The 24352-nt window shown below is 33.1% G+C and overlaps 3 protein-coding genes across 3 annotated transcripts; all 3 read right to left on the bottom strand.

Moving 5' to 3' along the window:
* Window positions 1-1970: 1970 nt before the first annotated feature.
* Window positions 1971-2752, bottom strand: LOC113814351 (uncharacterized). Its single transcript, XM_027366403.2, has 2 exons — window positions 2741-2752; window positions 1971-2324 (listed from the first exon to the last, which is right to left on the bottom strand). The coding sequence occupies exons 1-2, from the start codon at window positions 2750-2752 to the stop codon at window positions 1971-1973; spliced, it is 366 nt and encodes a 121-aa protein (XP_027222204.2).
* Window positions 2753-16347: 13595 nt separating this feature from the next.
* On the bottom strand, window positions 16348-17139 carry LOC138862605 (uncharacterized). Its single transcript, XM_070125058.1, has 2 exons — window positions 17128-17139; window positions 16348-16701 (listed from the first exon to the last, which is right to left on the bottom strand). Exons 1-2 carry the CDS (start codon window positions 17137-17139, stop codon window positions 16348-16350), a joined length of 366 nt encoding a protein of 121 aa, XP_069981159.1.
* Window positions 17140-19512: 2373 nt separating this feature from the next.
* On the bottom strand, window positions 19513-20237 carry LOC138862604 (uncharacterized). The gene is made up of 2 exons (XM_070125056.1): window positions 20226-20237; window positions 19513-19866 (listed from the first exon to the last, which is right to left on the bottom strand). Exons 1-2 carry the CDS (start codon window positions 20235-20237, stop codon window positions 19513-19515), a joined length of 366 nt encoding a protein of 121 aa, XP_069981157.1.
* Between the last annotated feature and the right edge of the window lie 4115 nt (window positions 20238-24352).

Below are 24352 nucleotides of genomic sequence, written 5' to 3'. Positions count from 1 at the left end.
CCTAATAATTTGTTCAATTCCGCCATATAGTTACCAGACGTCAATAGTCCTTACTACATACAAGATACATATCATATTAATAATAATGCTGCTGATGATTATGATGATGAGCGTTTGGGTTATACCGAAAACTTTTAAGTCAGGATTCACAGCTACACAGAAAAAATATCGTTAGTAAATCATGCCAGGCATTTTGACACGAATAATGAAGAAATATAGTTGTTAACGCTACCCAACTGTTGGTATCCCTGGTTTTCCATATTACTTTTGGGTATGTGTGGCTCATTTTTTTTTTTTGGAATATTGCAAGGCATATTCCATTCATTACAAGAGTAAAATAATTCCACAGTGAATCCATACGAATTCCAGAATTATTCGAGACATGAATCAGAACGAGGCAGTTCCGAAACCCAAAATACGAACCCTTCCGTATCACAAGGTTCTGATCGTTATTGCATGCTTCGACACTCCTCATAACGAAAGTTTTCTGTGTAGATGTACAGTACGCATTATAAGCATTGCAGGCAAATTTCAATCGGTTAAAACGTTTACAAAGAAAGAAAAGAAAAGAAGAGAAGAAGAGAAGAGAAGAGAAGAGAAGAGAAGAGAAGAGAAGAAAAGAAAAGAAAAGAAAAGAAAAGAAAAGAAAAGAAAAGAAAAGAAAAGAAAAGAAAAGAAAAGAAAAGAAAAGAAAAGAAAAGAAAAGAAAAGAAAAGAAAAGAGAAGAGAAGAGAAGAGAAGAGAAGAGAAGAGAAGAGAAGAGAAAGGAAAAGAAAAGAAAAGAAAAGAAAAGAAAAGAAAAGAAAAGAAAAGAAAAGAAAAGAAAAGAAAAGAAAAGAAAAGAAAAGAAGAGAAGAGAAGAGAAGAGAAGAGAAATGAAAAGAAAAGAAAAGAAAAGAAAAGAAAAGAAAAGAAAAGAAAAGAAAAGAAAAGAAAAGAAAGAAGAAGAAAAACAAAAAAACATACATTTAGCAATACTAGAACCTGGAGACATGGAAATTTCTAATGACTCTTTCTATAACGCACGGAGAAAACGAATTCTAGTTGTTCTTAAGTTCTTCCATGCAAACTACTTGCGAGATCTAAATCGTCACATTGACTTGTGTGTATATGACTTGGACTCCAAATATACAATTGGAAAAAGTATTTAAACAAATTGGGCATTTGTAGCGGCTGTCAAAATCAGATCGTCCATTGTTTCAGATTTTACATATCAATATAAAACACTTTTGAGAGCTGGTGAACTGAACTTGTGAATGTGTGAGTTATAGATCTTATTTCTAAAAAATGTCCCGTGCTTGGTTTGATATAAAGTGTCTCTTGCATCTAACTGGAGTGTTCAACAGTTCAGTCGCAGCATGTCAGAACTACTACTAGTTACTATTTCTTATTGAGCTATACGTAAATATAAGAGCAGGTACACACACGTTAATTATCCTTTGAATAGAAAGCTCCTCGTCCTCCCTAACAGTTTTTGACTTTCAAGAATGGAGATTTTCATTATACTGTGAACATACCAAGACTACTCAAGTTAGACCCGTAAAAAGATGATTATGGCTGAACGTATTAACTTTTTTTTTCTGGTACTCATGTGAATAAAGTCTCACAATTGATAATCAGTTCTAAACAGCATCTTATGATTATCCCTGTATAACATAATCGTACTTAAATTTTTGAGGACTTACTGGCTCCATCAGAGTATGTAAATGGGAAAATACATCGTTTTCAAAGCCCTACAGTGTTTGCCCCGAGATTATCCTGAGAACATACACACACACACACACACACACACACGTATATATAAGCATACACAACATACACAAACACACATGTATATACATGTACACAATACACACCAACGCACATACACACCACACACGCACACACATATGTAGTAACAACACTAATGGTGAAAAACAGGTTATAATTGCAGGTATTGTATTTATTGCTGATCATATTGTTTCCACACCTTAATATCCATAGCGATAAGGTCCAAAAAAGCCAAAGGCATAAGGGCGATAAAGGCCATAGCCATAGCCTCCGTAGTGAGGCTCTGGTTCGGCCTCAGCCTCCCTCTTGCCGATGCCGTGGGCGTGGACGTAGGAGTGGGCGTGAGGGGCATAGAGGTATCCGTAGGGGTAGCCGTAGCCTCTGTAGTAATACGGTTCGGCTTCTCGTTTGCCTACGGCATGTGCATGAGCAGGGACTCCAAGGCTGTAGCCGTAAGAGTAGGAGGGGAAGCCGTAGTATCCAGCGTAGCCAAAGTGGGGCTCAGCTTCCCTCTTCTGCTCTGCTGCCACTGCGACAGCCAACAGAACTACGAGCTGGATGCATATGAAATTAGTAGGACAGAAAATAAACTTCTATTACAATAATAACAACAACTACCACACGCACGCTTACATATATATGCATATGAATATATGTATATATTCCTATACATATACATATATGCATACTTATATACATATATATATAATATATATATATATATATATATATATATATATATATATATATAAACAGTATATATGTACATATACATACATACATATATACTTATACATATATTTACATACACGCATATATATAAGTACTGTACATATACATCTTTACAAAGTTGTGGATGCTGCATTTTTTATATATAATAAACTATAGATTATGTAAAATAAAATTTGCTTATTGTGAATTGATTGTTATTCTGTTTATATTCTCTGCAACACATCAAGATCTGCCTTACTATGATCTTCATGACGGCGGGTTGTCAGCGTGGAGTGATGAGTGAAGGGACGGACTTGGCTTTTATACTCTCCAGCCTCAGCCAGTGTCACGCATCTGACCAACGAGGCTGAAAGACATGTCAATCAGCATCGTCCACTGGTTCAGATTGCGCTGAACTAATCTTGTAGATACATGTAAGACATTTTGTATTGTATTTGTAAAAATATGTTCAATATTTGAGTTTTTATATGTGTGATTTTTTGTATAAAAATTAATTTAGTGTATGATAACTATTTGTAAGGAAACATAATGTAAAAAAAAAAAAAAAAAAAAAAAAAAAAAATCCTCAAAATATTCCTATTTGTTTTAATTTCAGTGTAAACGTAAGAGTGATTGCACACAAAGATTAAATATTCTAAATGAATTATTCTTGTAAATTGTATTCTGAAATTTATATATATAAAATCATATCAAAGCATGGTTTACTTTTCATTAATATATATGTAAATGTTTATGTGTGTATTATCATGAATATATACATATCTAATTATATACTTATGTATAATATGAATATGAATATATATATATATATATACATTTATATATGTATGTCCATATATACACATGTATATATATTTATGAAACATACACACATATAGAAGTACTGCACGCTATTTACGTGTTATGTAATATTAATATATATCTTTGTCAATTTGTTTATGTACATTGCACATACGGAAGATGAGTTCATTATAGATAACACATATATGGATGTCTCTCTCTCTCTATATATATTATATATATATGCATGGATATATATGTATATTTATATGTATATATACATATATATCAATTTATGCACATAAACACGCGCGCGCGAATATATATGGCTGTAGAAATTATTTTATTTTATTTTTATTTATTTTCATTTTTTAAAGAAAAAGAAAAAAATAAAAGGCATTATTTTACTGGATGGATCAATATGTCATACGGCATATGCCTGTATATATAGAAAATTCGTATACCTGTTATTTAACAGAATGTCAGATAATGCTCTTGAAGTGACTGTTAGTGAATGTATTAGTTCAACTGTCATACACAGATGTATGTTGAAATGATAATGCAGGTGATCCTATATATGTTTCTAATCTGGCACTACTATTGATAAATACTTGACTTTGGTACTTCGTCTTATAATAAATGTCTAACTAAAATGATATAAAGAAATTCATTTCCAGTTGACTTTCCATATATCATTTACATATCTTTGTCGGTGAAATATTATTTACCGAAAAACAATTATCAACTGAAAGCATGCCTGGAAAGGAACCACAACCAAATCTGTTTAACTGCATTGGTCTTATTGGTGTAATGGTGAATAATGATGATTGCTGTGCATTGTTTGTGCATTGTGAAACTTTATTTTTTCCACATCATGCTAGGGCAGTTTTTCCCAAACTTCTTCGGGTGCGACTCTAAAGAGTCTTAGCTTGGGTTAACGACCCTAAATGTGAACATGTACTAACATATCTAACCATTTTCATGGTAGTCATACTTGCAGCTGTATATTAAATTATATTATTCTATGCTTCTATAAGTTTACATACGAAATGCAAGAGACGGTATCATATACTGTCATTTGCCTTATGCATTAATCTAGGAACAGTTTTCTCAACAAGTTTCTTTTCTCATTTTTACTTCCTGTCAAGATGTGGCACCGTCACACGAGTATTGTAACTATATATGAGTATTGCTACTATAATAAAGTGAGTAATGATTATATATGCCAGGCATCAACATTGAAAGCAATATTGTGTAAATAGGAGAATAGTTAAAGCGTGGTCAAACATATAGCTTTGAGGCCAACGAATACTGAATAGAGATCACATCGGTTCATAAAGATAATGCTTGAACACAGGAGCAAATCAACAAGACGTGTACTTAATATAGCGTACTTTTGCATGTACTCTAACGTAGGAATTCACCTATATACTCAATAGTTTTGCATAATGCTCTTGGCCTTCACGTCTTAGTTTTTGAAATTTCCTTCATTCAAAGATTTTAACATTTAATCGCCTTTTGCTATGTAATACTATAAAAAATATCAGACGATGATATTTAATATTTTTTCTTAAAGAGAAAATAAAGGTATGAATATCGAAATGTCTGGGAATCAAACAGAGTACCCATTAGTGATTATTACTGTATGTTCGGGTTTGCTTTCCCGACAGTATCCTCTTATTTTTTGTATTATATATAGTTTTCTTTTGTCTATTTATTTTCTAGGTCCCACGCAATTGAAGAGAAAGACAGGCTAATCTTGCAGGTCATTTATTGATTGATCTTTCCGTTATTTTACATCTTAGTATCCGTAACGATAAGGTCCAAAGAAGCCAAAGGCATAAGGGCGATAAAGGCCATAGCCATAGCCTCCGTAGTGAGGCTCTGGTTCGGCCTCAGCCTCCCTCTTGCCGATGCCGTGGGCGTGGACATAGGAGTGGGCGTGAGGGGCATAGAGGTATCCGTAGGGGTAGCCGTAGCCTCTGTAGTAATACGGTTCGGCTTCTCGTTTGCCTACGGCATGTGCATGAGCAGGGACTCCAAGGCTGTAGCCGTAAGAGTAGGAGGGGAAGCCGTAGTATCCAGCGTAGCCAAAGTGGGGCTCAGCTTCCCTCTTCTGCTCTGCTGCCACTGCGACAGCCAACAGAACTACGAGCTGGATGCATATGAAATTAGTAGGACAGAAAATAAACGTCTAATACAATAATAACTTTTACTACTACTACACACACATATACATGCATATGAATATATGTATATATGCGTATACATATACATATACGTATTCTTATATATATATATAAACAGTATATATATATATATATATATATATATATATATATATATATATATATATATATATACATATGCATACATACATATTTATACATGTTTACATACACGCATTTATATAAATACTGTACATATACATCTTTACAAAGTTATAGATGCTGTATGGTTTTTATATCACATAAACTATGGATTATGTAAAATAAAATTTACTTATCGGGAATTGACTGTTATTCTTTTTATATTCTCTGCAACACCGCAAGATCTGACTTACTATGATCTTCATGACGGCGGGTTGTCAGCGTGGAGTGATGAGTGAAGGGACGAACTTGGCTTTTATACTCTCCAGCCTCAGCCAGTGTCACGCATCTGACCAACAAAGCTGAAAGACATGTCAATCAGCATCGTCCACCGGTTCAGATTGGGCTGAATATAATCTTGTAGATACATGTAAGACATTTTGTATTGTATTTGTAAAAATATGTGCAATATTTGAGTTTTTATATGTCTGATTTTTTGTATAAAAATTAATTTAGTGTATGATAACTATTTGTTAGAATACATAATGTAAAAAAAAAAGAAAAAAAAATCATCGAAAGATTACCATAATTTTAAAATTTCAGTGTAAACGTAAGAGTGATTGCACACACATAGAGTAAATATTCTAAATGAATTATTCTTGTTAATTGTATTCTGAAATTTATATATATAAAATCATATAAGTCATGGTTTACTTTTCATTAATATATATATATATATATATATATATATATATATATATATATATATATATATATATGTGTGTGTGTGTGTGTGTGTGTGTGTGTGTGTGTGTGTGTGTGTGTGTGTGTAAATGTTTATGATTATATACAATCTAATTATATACGTATGAATAATATAAATATAAATACATATATATACATTCATATATGTATATCCATATATACACACGTATTAATATTTGACACCTACACACATATAGAAATACTGCACGCTATTTACGTATTGTGTAATATCAATGTATATATCTATGTCAATTTGTTTATGTATATTGCACATATACTAAATGAGTTAATTATAGAAAACTCATATATGGACGTCTCTCTCTCTCTCTTTATATATATATATATATATATATATATATATATATATATATATATATATATATATGCATGGGTGTATATGTATATTTATATGTATAAATATTTATTTATGCACACAAACACGCGCGCGCGAATATATATGACTGTAAATTATTTTATTATTTATTTTATCTATTTATTCATTTTCAGAAAAAAATAAAAGGCATTATTTTACTGGAACGATTAATATACTGCATATGCTTGTATATGTAGAAAATCCATATACCTGTATCTGTAGGAACCTTATTTAACAGAATGTCAGATAATGCTCTTGAAGTGGCAGTTAGTGAATTTATTAGTTCAACCTTCATACACAGATGTATGTTGAAGTGATAATGCAGGCGATCATATATACAAATATATATTCTGGCATTACTATTGATAAATGCTTGACTTTGGTACTTCGTCTTATAATATATGTCTATTATAAGGAAATGCATTTCCAGTTGGCTTTATATATCATATCATTTGCATATTTTTGTCGGTGAAATATTATTCACCGAAAAGCATGGCTGGAAAGGAACCAACGCAATAGTTGGTTAACTTCATTGGCCTTCTTGGTGTATTGATGAATAATGATGACTGATGTGCATTGTTTTTACTGTGCATCGTGATACTTTTTTTTCCCACATCATGCTAGGGCAGTTTTTCCCAAGCTTTTTCGGGTGCGACCCTAAAGACAGTCTTAGCCTGGGCTAGCGACCCTAAATGTGTGAACATATACTAATATATCCAACCATTTTCATGGTAGTTATACTTGCAGCTGTATATTGGCTTGCGTTATTTTATACTTTTATAAATGAATATTACCAATACATTGGATTTCAATAAATGTGTCAATATAGAACGGTAACTTTTACTGACATATCTAGCTATGGCTTCTTTTATTCTCTTAAGACCCCCAGGCAATCCTCAGAAATCCCTGGTGATCCTCAGGAGGCTCGGATCCACTGCCGTAGGGATCCAAATATATCTCGTTGTGACGACTATATTACATCTGAAATGTCTAGGAGCTGGAGAAAGGGAAAGATTCGACGTCAACAGGGAAATAACATAAAATTTTAGATTTTTACATACGAAAAGAAGAAGGTATCAGACTGTGTCACTTCTCTTATGCATTGCCCTGGGATCAGTTTCCTCAACAAATTTCTGTACTCGTTTTTACTTCCTGTCAAGATGCGGTACCTTCACACGAACAGTGTAACTATGAATATTGGGTATTGGTAATATAATAAAGTATGTGTGTATAAGCCAGGCATCAACATTGAAAGCAATATCGGAAACTTCTTTCAGAGGTTAACAGTTACTTGTCTGTTATGATGTAATGCTATTAAAAATATCAGACGATGATGTTTAATACTTTTTTCTTGAAGAGAAAATAAAGGTATGAATAATCGAAATGTCTGGGAATCTAACAGAGTACCCATTAGTGATTATTACTGTATGATCGCGTTTGCTTTCCTGTCATTATCCTCTTATTTTCTCTATTATATATAAAGTTTTCTTTTGTCTATTTATTTTCTAGGGCCCAAGCAATTGAAGAGAAAGACAGGCTAATCTTGCAGGTCATTTATTGATTGATCTTTCCGTTATTTTACGTCAGTATCCGTGACGATAAGGTCCAAAGAGGCCATAGGTCCATAGCCTCCGTAGTGAGGCTCTGGTTCGGCCTCAGCCTCCCTCTTGCCGATGCCGTGGGCGTGGACGTAGGAGTGGGCGTGAGGGGCATAGAGGTATCCGTATGGGTAGCCGTAGCCTCTGTAGTAATGCGGTTCGGCTTCTCGTTTGCCTACAGCATGTGCATGAGCAGGGACTCCAAGGCTGTAGCCGTAAGAGTAGGAGGGGAAGCCGTAGTATCCAGCGTAGCCAAAGTGGGGCTCAGCTTCCCTCTTCTGCTCTGCTGCCACTGCGACAGCCAACAGAACTACGAGCTGGATGCATATAAAATTAGTAGGACAGAAAATAAACGTCTAATACAATAATAACTTCTACTACTACTACACACACATATACATGCATATGAATATATATATATATGCGTATACATATACATATATGTATTCTTATATATATATAAACAGTATATATATACATATATATATACATATACATACATATTTATACATGTTTACATACACGCATATATATAAATACTGTACATATACAACTTTACAAAGTTGTGGATGCTGTATGTTTTTTTTTTTTTTATATCACATAACCTATAGCTTATGTAAAATAAAATTTGCTTATTGGGAATTGACTGTTATTCTGTTTATATTCTCTGCAACACAGCAAGATCTGACTTACTATGATCTTCATGACGGCGGGTTGTCAGCGTGGAGTGATGAGTGAAGGGACGGACTTGGCTTTTATACTCTCCAGCCTCAGCCAGTGTCACGCATCTGACCAACGAGGCTGAAAGACATGTCAATCAGCATCGTCCACTGGTTCAGATTGCGCTGAACATAATCTTGTAGATACATGTAAGACATTTTGTATTGTATTTGTAAAAATATGTTCAATATTTGAGTTTTTATATGTGTGATTTTTTGTATAAAAATTAATTTAGTGTATGATAACTATTTGTTAGAATACATAATGTAAAAAAAAAAAAAAAAAAAAATCCTCAAAAGATTCCGATTTGTTTTAATTTCAGTGTAAACGTAAGAGTTATTGCACACAAAGATTAAATATTCTAAATGAATTATTCTTGTTAATTGCATTCTGAAATATATATATATATAATCATATCAATGCATGGTTTACTTTTCATTAATATATATATATATAAATGTTTATATGTGTATTATCATGAATATATACATATCTAATTAAATATGTATGTATATGAATATAAATATATATATACACTCATATATGTATATCCGTATATGCACATGTATATATATTTATGACACATAGAAATACTGCACGTTTATTTATGCCAATTTGTTTATGTACATTGTACATATGCTACATGAGTTCATTATAGATAACACATAAATGGATGTCTCTCTCTCTCTTACTATATATATATATATATATATATATATATATATATATATATATATATATATATATATATATATATATTATATGTATATATATCCATGGATGTATGTATATATATATATATATATATATATATATATATATATATATATATATATATATATTAATCTATGCACATAAACACGCGCACGCGAATAACTAGAAAATATTCTATTTTATTTTTATTTATTTATTTATCATTTTAATTTTTTAAAGAAAAAAATAAAAGACATTATTTTACTGGATGGATTAATATGTCATACTGCATATGCCTGTATATGTAGAAAATTCATATACCTGTATCTGTAGGAATCTTATTTGACAGAATGTCAGATAATGCTCTTGAAGTGGCAGTTAGTGAATTTATTAGTTTAACTGTCATACACAGATGTATGTTGAAATGATAATGCAGGTGATTATATATACATATATTTATTCTGACACTACTATTGATAAATCCTTGACTTTGGTACTTCGCCTTATAATATATGTCTATTGTAAGGAAATGCATTTCCAGTTTGCTTTTCATATCATATCATTTGCATATCTTTGTCGGTGAGCTATTATTCACCGAAAAGCAATTATCAACTGAAAACATGCCTGGAAAGCAACCACAACCAAATCTGTTGAACTGCATTGGTCTTCTTGGTGTAATGATGAATAATGATGACTGATGTACATTGTATTTACTGTGCATCGTGATACTTTTTTCACATCACGCTAGAGCAGTTCTTCCCAAACTTTTTCGGTTGCGACCCTAAAGACAGTCTTAGCCTGGGCTAACAACCCTAAATGTGAACATGTACTAATATATTTAACCATTTTCATGGTAGTTATACTTGCAGCTGTATATTAGCTTACATTATTCTATGATTCTATAAGTTTACATGCGAAATGCAAGAGAAGGTATCATATACTGTCACTTGTTTTATGCATTAATTGTTTCTGTACTCATTTTTACTTCCTGCCAAGATATGGCACCATCACAAGAGTTGTGTAACTATATATGAGTATTGCTACTATAATAAAGTGAGTAATGAATATATATGCCAGGCATCAACATTGTAAGCAATATTGTGTAAATAGGAGAATGGTAAAAGCGTGATTAGAACGGGGAATAAGACACATAGCTTTGAGTCCAACGAATACTGAATAGATATCACATCGGTTCATAAAGATAATAAGACGTGTATTTAATGAAGCGTACTTTTGCATGTACTCTAACGTAGGAATTCACCCATATACTCAATAGTTTTGTATAATGCTCTTCGCCTTTACGTCTTGGTTTTTGAAATTTCCGTTATTCAAAGAGTTTAAGTTACTCGCCTTTTGTAATGTAATAGTATAAAAATATCAGACGATATTTAATACTTTTTCTTGAAGATAAAATGGAGGTAAGAATAATTGCAATGTCTAGTGAATATTACTGTATGCTCGCGGTTGCTTCCCTGACATTATCCTCTTATTTTCTCTATTACATATAGTTTTCTTTTGTCTATTTATTTTCTAGGGCCCACGCAATTGAAGAGAAAGACAGGCTAATCTTGCAGGTCATTTATTGATTGATCTTTCCGTTATTTTACATGTCAGTATCCGTAAAGATAAGGTCCAAAGAAGCCAAAGGCATAAGGGCGATAAAGGCCATAGCCATAGCCTCCGTAGTGAGGCTCTGGTTCGGCCTCAGCCTCCCTCTTGCCGATGCCGTGGGCGTGGACGTAAGAGTGGGCGTGAGGGGCATAGAGGTATCCGTATGGGTAGCCGTAGCCTCTGTAGTAATGCGGTTCGGCTTCTCGTTTGCCTACAGCATGTGCATGAGCAGGGACTCCAAGGCTGTAGCCGTAAGAGTAGGAGGGGAAGCCGTAGTATCCAGCGTAGCCAAAGTGGGGCTCAGCTTCCCTCTTCTGTTCTGCTGCCACTGCGACAGCCAACAGAACTACGAGCTGGATGCATATAGAATTAGTAGGACGGAGAATAAATTACTACACTAAAAGCTCCTACTTCTACTGCTACCAGCTATCACACACACACATGTATATGAATATATGTATATATGCATATATATACACATATGTATACCTATATATATATATATATATATATATATATATATAAACAGTATATATATATACATATATATATATATATATATATATATATATATATATATATATATATATATATCATATGCATATGTTTACACACACCCATATATATAAATACATTTACATCTTTACCAAGTTGTGGATGGTTATACTTGCAGCTGTATATTGGCTTACGTTATTCTATACTTTTATAAATGAATATTAGCAATACATTGAATTTCAATAAATGTGTCAATAAAGAACGGTAACTTTTACTGGGATATCCAGCTATGGATTCTTTTATTCTTTTAAGACCCTCTGGCAATCCCCAGAAAACCCTGGTAACCCTCATGGGGTTGGGAACCACTGCACTAGGGACCTAGAAATATCTCGTGACGACTATATTTCATCTAGAATGTCTAGGAGCTGGAGAAAGGGAAAGATTCGACGTCAACAGGGAAATAACATAAAATCTTAGATTTTTACATACGAAATATAAAAGGGATCAGATACTGTGTCACTTCTCTTATGCATTGGCCTGGGATCAGTCTCCTTAACAAGTTTCTGTACTCAGTTTTAATTCCTGTTAGGACGTGGCACCGTCACACAAGCAATGTAACTGTATATGAGTATTGGGTATTGGTACTATAATCAACACTGAAAGCAATATTGTGTAAATAGAAGAATGTTTGAAACATAATCAAAACGGGGAATAAAACATGTAGGTTTGAGTCCAAGGAATACTGAATAGAAATGACAACTATTAATAAAGAGAATTCATGAACACAAGAGTAAACCAACAAGAGTTCGTATACTTAATAAAACGGACATCCGCCTGTGCTCTAATGTAGGAAAGCACTCACACTCTCAACAATTTCGTGTAAAGGTCTTGGCCTTCTCGCCTTGGTTTCTGAAATTCCCTTCATTCAAAGAGTTTAACAGTTACTCGCCTTTTGTAATGTAATACTGTGAAAATATCAGAAGATGATGTTTAATATTTTTTTCTTGAAGAGGAAATAATGGTATGAATAATCGAAATGTCTGGGAATCTAACAGAGTACCCATTAGTGATTATTACTGTATGCTCACGTTTGCTTTCCTGACATTATCCTCTTATTTTCTCTATTATATATAGTTTTTTTTGTCTATTCATTTTCTAGGGCCCAAGCAACTGAAGAGAAAGACAGGCTAATCTTGCAGGTCATTTATTAATTGATCTTTCCGTTATGTTACATGTCAGTATCCGTAACGATAAGGTCCAAAGAAGCCAAAGGCATAAGGGCGATAAAGGCCATAGCCATAGCCTCCGTAGTGAGGCTCTGGTTCGGCCTCAGCCTCCCTCTTGCCGATGCCGTGGGCGTGGACGTAGGAGTGGGCGTGAGGGGCATAGAGGTATCCGTATGGGTAGCCGTAGCCTCTGTAGTAATGCGGTTCGGCTTCTCGTTTGCCTACAGCATGTGCATGAGCAGGGACTCCAAGGCTGTAGCCGTAAGAGTAGGAGGGGAAGCCGTAGTATCCAGCGTAGCCAAAGTGGGGCTCAGCTTCCCTCTTCTGCTCTGCTGCCACTGCGACAGCCAACAGAACTACGAGCTGGATGCATATGAAATTAGTAGGACGGAGAATAAACTTCTAATGCAGTAATAACTTCTACTACTACTACACACACATATACATGCATATGAATATATATATATATGCGTATACATATACATATATGTATTCTTATATATATATATGTATATATATATATATATATATATATATATATATATATATATATATATATAAACAGTATATATATATATATATATATATATATATAAACAGTATATATATACATATACATACATACATGTTTATACATGTTTACATACACGCATTTATATAAATACTGTACATATACATATTTACAAAGTTGTGGATGCTGTATGGTTTTTATATCACGTAAACTATAAATTATGTAAAATAAGATTTGCTTATCGGGAAATGACTGTTATTATTATTATTTTTTTATATTCACTGTAACACAGCAAGATCTGACTTACTATGATCTTCATGACGGCGGGTTGTCAGCGTGGAGTGATGAGTGAAGGGACGGACTTGGCTTTTATACTCTCCAGCCTCAGCCAGTGTCACGCATCTGACCAACGAGGCTGAAAGAGATGTCAATCAGCATCGTCCACTGGTTCAGATTGGGCTGATCATAATCTTGTAGATACATGTAAGACATTTTGTATTGTATTTGTAAAGATATGTTCAATATTTTTTTTATATGTGTTATTTTTTTGGATAAAATGAATTTAGTGACAACTATTTGTAAGGATACATAATGTCAAAAAAATCCTCAAAAGATTCCTATTTGTTTTAATTTCAGTGTAAACGTAAGAGTTATTGCACACAAAGATTAAATATTGTAAATGAATTATTCGTGTTAATTGTATTCTGAAATTTATATATATATAGAATCATATCAAAGCATGGTTTACTTTTCATTAATATATATGTAAATGCTTATGTGTGTATTATCATGAATATATACATATCTAATTATATACTTGTGTATAATATGAATATGAATATATATATATATATATATATATATATATATATATATATATATATATATTCATATATGTATGTCCATATATACACATGTATATATATTTATGAAACATACACACATATAGAAGTACTGCACGCTATTTACGTGTTATGCAATATTAATATATATCTTTGTCAATTTGTTTATGTACATTGCAAATATGCTAGATGAGTTCATTATAGATAACACATATATGGATGTCTCTCTCTCTTACTATATATATATTATATATATATGCATGGATATATATGTATATTTATATGTATATATACATATATATTAATTTATGCACATAAACACGCGCGCGCGAATATATATGACCGTAGAAAATATTTTATTTTATTTTTATTTATTTTCATTAAAAAAAAAAAATAAAAATAAATAAATAAAAGGTATTATTTTACTGGATGGATCAATATGTCATACTGCATATGCCTGTATATGTAGAAAATTTGTATACCTGTTATTTAACAGAATGTCAGATAATGCAGGTGATCCTATATATGTTTCTAATCTGGCACTACTATTGATAAATACTTGACTTTGGTACTTCGCCTTATAATAAATGTCTTACTAAAGTGATACAAAGAAATTCATTTCCAGTTGGCTTTCCATATCACATCATTTGCATATCTTTGTCGGTGAAATATTATTCGCCGAAAAGCAATTATCAACTGAAAGCATGCCTGGAAAAGAACCAAAACCAAATCTGTTGAACTGCATTGGTCTTCTTGGTGTAATGATGAATAATGATGATTGATTACTGTGCATTGTGAAACTATTTTTTTCTACATCACGCTAGGGCAGTTTTTCCCAAACTTTTTTGGGTGTGACCCTAAAGACAGTCTTAGCCTGGGCTAGCGACCCTAAATGTGTGGACATGTAGTAATATATCCAACCATTTTCATGGTAGTTATACTTGCAGCTGTATATTGGCTTACGTTATTCTATACTTTTATGAATTAATATTAGTAGTACATTGAATTTCAATAAATGTGTCAATATAGAAAGGTAACTTTTACTGGCATATCCAGCTATGGACTCTTTTATATCTCGTGATGACTATATTTCATCAAAAATGCCTAGGAGCTGGAGAAAGGGGAAGATTCGACGTCAACATGGAAATAATTTAAAATCTTAGATTTTTACATACGAAATATGAAAGGTATCAGATACTGTGTCACTTCTCTTATGCATTGGCTTGGGATCAGCTTCCTCAACAAATTTCTGTACTCTTTTTTACTTACAGTCAAGATGTGGTACCGCCACACGAACAGTGTAACTATGGGTATTGGGTATTGCTACTGTAATAAAGTGAGTGATGGATATATATACCAGGCATCAACATTGAAAGCAATATTGTGTAAATAAGAGAGTGGTTAAAGCTTGATCATAACGGGGAATAAGACATATAGCTTTGAGTCCAACGAATACTGAATAGAAATCACATCGGTTCATAAAGATAATGCTTGAACACAGGAGAAAATCAACAAGACGTGTACTTAATAAAGCGAACTTCTGTATACTGAACGAGTTTTGTATAATGCTCTTGGCCTTTACGTCTTGGTTTTTGAAATTTTCTTTATTTAAAGAGTTTCACATTTAATCGCCTTTTGTAATGTAATACTATAAAAAATATCAGACGATGATATTTAATACTTTTTTCTTGAAGAGAAAATAAAGGTATGAATAATCACAATGTCTAGGAATCTAACAGAGCACCCATTGGCGATTATTACTGTATGCTCACGTTTGCTTTCCTGACATTATCCTCTTATTTTCTCCATTATATATAAAGTTTTCTTTTGTCTATTTATTTTCTAGGTCCCACGCAATTGAAGAGAAAGACAGGCTAATCTTGCAGGTCATTTATTGATTGATCTTTCCGTTATGTTACAAGTCAGTATCCGTAACGATAAGGTCCAAAGAAGCCAAAGGCATAAGGGCGATAAAGGCCATAGCCATAGCCTCCATAGTGAGGCTCTGGTTCGGCCTCAGCCTCCCTCTTGCCGATGCCGTGGGCGTGGACGTAGGAGTGGGCGTGAGGGGCATACAGGTATCCGTATGGGTAGCCGTAGCCTCTGTTGTAATGCGGTTCGGCTTCTCGTTTGCCTACAGCATGTGCATGCGCAGGGACTCCAAGGCTGTAGCCGTAAGAGTAGGAGGGGAAGCCGTAGTATCCAGCGTAGCCAAAGTGGGGCTGAGCTTCCCTCTTCTGCTCTGCTGCCACTGCGACAGCCAACAGAACTACGAGCTGGATGCATATGAAATTAGTTGGATAGAAAATAAACTACTATAATAATAACTTCTACTACTACTACCACACACACACACACACACACACACACACACACACACACACACACACACACACATATATATATATATTTATGAATATATGTATAAATGCCTATACATATACATATATGTATACTTATATATAAACTTTATATATATGCATATACATACATACATGTATACTTATACATATGTTTACATACACGCATATATATAAATACCGTACATATACAACTTTACAAATTGTGGATGCTGTATGGTTTTTATATCATATAAACTATAAATTATGTAAAATAAAATTTGCTTATCGGAATTGACTGTTATTATTATTATTATTATTTTTTTTTTTATATTCACTGGAACACAGCAAGATCTGACTTACTATGATCTTCATGACGGCGGGTTGTCAGCGTGGAGTGATGAGTGAAGGGACGGACTTGGCTTTTATACTCTCCAGCCTCAGCCAGTGTCACGCATCTGACCAACGAGGCTGAAAGACATGTCAATCAGCATCGTCCACTGGTTCAGATTGCGCTGAACATAATCTTGTAGATACATGGAAGACAATTTGTATTGTATTTGTAAAAATATGTTCAATATTTGAGTTTTTATATGTGTGATTTTTTGTATAAAAATTAATTTAGTGTATGATAACTATTTGTAAGGAAACATAATGTAAAAGAAAAAAAAATCCTCAAAAGATTCCTATTTGTTTTAATTTCAGTGTAAACGTAAGAGTGATTGCACACAAAGATTAAATATTCTAAATGAATTATTCTTGTTAATTGCATTCTGAAATTTATATATATATAATCATATCAATGCATGGTTTACTTTTCATTAATATAAATATATATATATAAATGTTTATATGTGTATTATGAATATATACATATCTAATTAAATATGTATGTATATGAATATAAATATAGATATACACTCATATATGTATATCCATATATGCACATGTATATATATTTATGACACATAGAAATACTGCACGTTTATTTATGCCAATTTGTTTATGTACATTGTACATATGCTACATGAGTTCATTATAGATAACACATAAATGGATGTCTCTCTCTCTCTTACTATATATATATATATATATATATATATATATATATATATATATATATATATATATATTATATGTATATATATCCATGGATGTATGTATATATATATATATATATATATATATATATATATATATATATATATATATATATATATATATATATATATATATATTAATCTATGCACATAAACATGCGCACGCGAATAACTAGAAAATATTCTATTTTATTTTTATTTATTTATTTATCATTTTAATTTTTTAAAGAAAAAAATAAAAGACATTATTTTACTGGATGGATTAATGTCATACTGCATATGCCTGTATATGTAGAAAATTCATATACCTGTATCTGTAGGAATCTTATTTGACAGAATGTCAGATAATGCTCCTGAAGTGGCAGTTAGTGAATTTATTAGTTTAACTGTCATACACAGATGTATGTTGAAATGTTAATGCAGGTGATTATATATACATATATTTATTCTGACACTACTATTGATAAATCCTTGAATTTGGTACTTCGCCTTATAATATATGTCTATTGTAAGGAAATGCATTTCCAGTTGGCTTTTCATATCATATCATTTGCATATCTTTGTCGGTGAGCTATTATTCACCGAAAAGCCATTATCAACTGAAAGCATGCCTGGAAAGCAACCACAACCAAATCTGTTGAACTGCATTGGTCTTCTTGGTGTAATGATGAATAATGATGACTGATGTACATTGTATTTACTGTGCATCGTGATACTTTTTTTTCACATCACGCTAGAGCAGTTCTTCCCAAACTTTTTCGGGTGCGACCCTAAAGACAGTCTTAGCCTGGGCTAACGACCCTAAATGTGAACATGTACTAATATATTTAGCCATTTTCATGGTAGTTATACTTGCAGCAGTATATTAGTTTACATTATTCTATGCTTCTATAAGTTTACATGCGAAATGCAAGAGACGGTATCATATACTGTCACTTGTCTTATGCATTAATTTAGAAACAGTTTCCTCAACAAGTTTCTGTACTCATTTTAACTTCCTGTCAAGATGTGGCACCGTCACACTAGTAGTGTAACTATATATGAGTATTGCTACTATAATAAAGTGAGTAATGAGTATACATGCCAGGCATTAACATTGGAAGCAATATAGTGTAAATAGGAGAATGGTTAAAGCGTGATCAGAACGGGAAATAAGACATGTAGCTTTGAGTCCAACGAATACTGAATAAAAATCACATCGGTTCATAAAGATAATACTTGAACACAGGAGTAAATCAACAAGAGTAGGTGTACTTAACAAACCAAACTTCTGCATGTGCTCTAATGTAGGAATTCACCCATATACTCAATAGTTTTGTATAATGCTCTTCGCCTTCACGTCTTGGTTTTTGAAATTTCCGTTATTCAAAGAGTTTAACAGTTACTCGCCTTTTGTAATGTAATAGTATAAAAATATCAGACGATATTTAATACTTTTTCTTGAAAATGTCTGGGAATCTAACAGAGTACCCATTAGTGAATATTACTGTATGCTGGCGGTTGCTTCCCTGACATTATCCTCTTATTTTCTTTATTATATATAAAGTTTTCTTTTGTCCTTTTATTTTCTAGGGCCCAAGCAATTGAAGAGAAAGACAGGCTAATCTTGCAGGTCATTTATTGATTGATCTTTCCGTTATTTTACAAGTCAGTATCCGTAACGATAAGGTCCAAAGAAGCCAAAGGCATAAGGGCGATAAAGGCCATAGCCATAGCCTCCGTAGTGAGGCTCTGGTTCGGCCTCAGCCTCCCTCTTGCCGATGCCGTGGGCGTGGACGTAGGAGTGGGCGTGAGGGGCATACAGGTGTCCGTAGGGGTAGCCGTAGCCTCTGTAGTAATGCGGTTCGGCTTCTCGTTTGCCTACAGCATGTGCATGCGTAGGGACTCCAAGGCTGTAGCCGTAAGAGTAGGAGGGGAAGCCGTAGTATCCAGCGTAGCCAAAGTGGGGCTCAGCTTCCCTCTTCTGCTCTGCTGCCACTGCGACAGCCAACAGAACTACGAGCTGGATGCATATAGAATTAGTAGGACAGAAAATAAACTTGTATTACAATAATAAGAACAACTACTACTACCACCACACACACACACATATGTATATGCTTATGAATATATGTATATATTCCTATACATATACATATATGTATACTTATATATACATATACATATATACATGTATACTTACACATATGTTTACATACACGCATATATATAAATACTGTACATATACATATTTACAAAGTTGTGGATGCTGTATGGTTTTTATATCACAAAAACTATAAATTATGTAAAATAAAATTTACTTATCGGGAATTGATTGTTATTCTGTTTATATTCTCTGCAACACAGCAAGATCTGCCTTACTATGATCTTCATGACGGCGGGTTGTCAGCGTGGAGTGATGAGTGAAGGGACGGACTTGGCTTTTATACTCTCTAGCCTCAGCCAGTGTCACGCATCTGACCAACGAGGCTGAAAGACATGTCAATCAGCATCGTCCACTGGTTCAGATTGCGCTGAACATAATCTTGTAGATACACGTAAGACATTTTGTATTGTATTTATATGATTTTTTTTTGTATAAAATGAATTTAGTGTATGATAACTATTTGTTAGAATACATAATGTAAAAAAAAAAAAAAGAAAAAAAAATCGAAAGATTCCCATTTCTTTTAATTTCAATGTAAACGTAAGAGTGATTGCACAAACATAGAGTAAATATTCTAAATAAATTATTCTTGTTAATTGTATTCTGAAATTTATATATATAAAATCATATAAGTCATGGTTTACTTTTCATTAATATACACACACACACACACACACACACACACACATATATATATATATATATATATATATATATATATATATATATATATATGTGTGTGTGTGTGTGTGTGTGTGTGTGTGTGTGTGTGTGTAAATATTTATGATTATATACAATCTAATTATACACGTATGTATAATATATATATATATATATATATATATATATATATATATATATATATACATTCATATATGTATATCCATATATACACACGTATTAATATTTATGACACCTACACACATATAGAAATACTGCACGCTATTTACGTATTGTGTAATATCAATGTATATATCTATGTCAATTTGTTTATGTATATTGCACATATACCAAATGAGTTAATTATAGAAAACTCATATATGGACGTCTCTTTCTCTCTTTATATATAATATATATATATATATATATGCATGGGTGTATATGTATATTTATATGTATATATATTAATTTATGCACACAAACACGCGCGCGCGAATATGTGACTGTAAATTATTTTATTATTTATTTATTTATCTATAAATTTATTTTCAGAAAAAAAATAAAAGGCATTATTTTACTGGAACGATTAATATACTGCATATGCTTGTATATGTAGAAAATCCATATACCTGAATCTGTAGGAACCTTATTTAACAGAATGTCAGGTAATGCTCTTGAAGTAAAGTGGCAGTTAGTGAATTTATTAGTTCAACCTTCATCCACAGATGTATGTTGAAATGATAATGCAAGTGATCATATATACATATATATATTCTGGCACTACTATTGGTAAATGCTTGACTTTGGTACTTCGCCTTATAATATATGTCTATTATAAGGAAATGCATTTCCAGTTGGCTTTTTATATCATATCATTTGCATATTTTTGTCGGTGAAATATTATTCACCGAAAAGCAATTTTCAACAGAATGCATGTCTGGAAAGGAACCAACGCAATAGTTGGTAAACTTCATTGGCCTTCTTGTTGTATTGATGAATAATGATGACTGATGTGCAATGTTTTTACTGTGCATCGTGATACTTTTTTTCCACATCATGCAAGGGCAGTTTTTCCCAAAGTTTTTCGAGTGCCACCCTAAAGACAGTCTTAGCCTGGGCTAACGACCCTAAATGTGAACATGTACTAATATATTTAACCATTTTCATGGTAGTTATACTTGCAGCTGTATATTAGCTTGCATTATTCAATGCTTCTATAAGTTTACATGCGAAATGCAAGAGAAGGTATCATATACTGTCATTTGCCTTATGCATTAATCTAGGAACAGTTTCTTCAACAAGTTTCTTTTCTCATTTTTACTTCCTGTCAAGATGTGGCACCGTCACACGAGTATTGTAACTATATATGAGTATTGCTACTATAATAAAGTGAGTAATGAGTATACATGCCAGGCATCAACATTGAAAGCAATATAGTGTAAATAGGAGAATGGTTAAAGCGTGATCAGAACGGGGAATAAGACACATAGCTTTGAGTCCAACGAATAATGAATTGAGATCACATCGGTTCATAAAGATAATACTTGAACACAGGAGTAAATCAACAAGAGTAGGTGTACTTAACAAACCAAACTTCTGCATGTGCTCTAATGTAGGAATTCACCCATATACTCAATAGTTTTGTATAAAGCTCTTGGCCTTTACGTCTTGGTTTTTGAAATTCTCTTCATTCAAAGAGTTTAACAGTTACTCGCCTTTTGTAATGTATTAGTATAAAAATATCAGACGATATTTAATACTTTTTCGTGAAGATAAAATGAAGGTAAGAATAATTGCAATGTCTAGTGAATATTACTGTATGCTCGCGGTTGCTTCCCTGACATCATCCTCTTATTTTCTCTATTATATATAGTTTTCTTTTGTCTATTTATTTTCTAGGGCCCAAGCAATTGAAGAGAAAGACAGGCTAATCTTGCAGGTCATTTATTGATTGATCTTTCCGTTATTTTACAAGTCAGTATCCGTAACGATAAGGTCCAAAGAAGCCAAAGGCATAAGGGCGATAAAGGCCATAGCCATAGCCTCCGTAGTGAGGCTCTGGTTCGGCCTCAGCCTCCCTCTTGCCGATGCCGTGGGCGTGGACGTAGGAGTGGGCGTGAGGGGCATACAGGTGTCCGTAGGGGTAGCCGTAGCCTCTGTAGTAATGCGGTTCGGCTTCTCGTTTGCCTACAGCATGTGCATGCGTAGGGACTCCAAGGCTGTAGCCGTAAGAGTAGGAGGGGAAGCCGTAGTATCCAGCGTAGCCAAAGTGGGGCTCAGCTTCCCTCTTCTGCTCTGCTGCCACTGCGACAGCCAACAGAACTACGAGCTGGATGCATATGAAATTAGTATATACACACCCACACACTCAGGCAAACATGCACACGAACACATGCATTTCCATATATGTGGTTATATTATACACACGCACACACACACACACACATATGTAAACACTTGTATTTGTGTGCACATACATAAATGTATATACACACATATGTATATATACACACACATATAGATATACATATATATTTATAAAGTATATATACACAGAGAGAGAGCGGACGAGAGATGTATCTATATCCATCTATCCATTCATCTATTTTTATTGTGATTGTGTGCGTACATATGCGTACTTATGTATCCAAACTTGCTTATCATGACTTTCAAGTCTATTGAAACTGATTTGAAATTCTTGTTAGGAAATAATACAATTCTCCGTATATTTATGTAATAACATAGAAGATGTCTTGTTAGGAAATAATACACTTCTCCGAATATTTATGTAATAACATAGAAGATTTAGTAGACTTACAATGATCTTCATGACGGAGGGTTGTCAGCCTGGAGTGATGAGGCAAGGGACGGTCTCGTCTTTTATACTCTCAGAACGCCCTCACAGCGCCCACGGTCACGCCTCTGCGTCTCGTGAATGACAGAGTGAAAAGAAGAGGCGAATCGGAAAGAGGGAAGATAGATGATAAAAAGACTATCAAGAAAATATGTAATGCACACGTCAAAATGGCTTTGAGTTTCTTTTATTATGAAAACGCATAGAGTGACATCTCGTAACAGATGGATAAAAAAAGTGAAGAAATGCAGTGAAGTTTAACAGCCTCAGACAATACACACACGTATACTTACACTCACAAGCATACACTTGCACACACATAAACACAGAAGTGCATCTGTGTAATAATTGCAATCATATAGATGATGGGGATGGTGATGATGATAAGGATAGTGATAAGGATATGCCACATACATATATGTATATATACACATATGTTTATATATATATATACATATATATATATATATATATATATATATATATATATATATATATATATATATATATATATATATATATATACATATAGAATGATTTTACTGTGCATTGTGAAACTATTTTTTCCACAATACACTAAGGCAGTGTTTCCCAATTTATTTTTTTTTCGGGTGCGACCCTAAAGACAGTCTTAACCTGGGGTAACGACCCTAAATCTGAACATGTAATATATCTAACCATAGTCACGGGCTGGCTTCATGGAGGATTTTTCTAAAGGATACAAAGTTTCTGTTTGCACTTGAGGGACACGATACCAAGGATTCTTACTGATAAGTGTCAGCTGAACCCCCTCAAGAAAATAGATATCCGATAGCTTTGATGGATTCC

Source organism: Penaeus vannamei, chromosome 9 (assembly GCF_042767895.1).
Source record: "Penaeus vannamei isolate JL-2024 chromosome 9, ASM4276789v1, whole genome shotgun sequence".
In the NCBI taxonomy this organism is placed as follows: domain Eukaryota; kingdom Metazoa; phylum Arthropoda; class Malacostraca; order Decapoda; family Penaeidae; genus Penaeus; species Penaeus vannamei.
The sequence above is the reverse complement of the archived record's forward strand: the minus strand, read 5'-3'. Positions and strand labels throughout refer to the sequence as shown.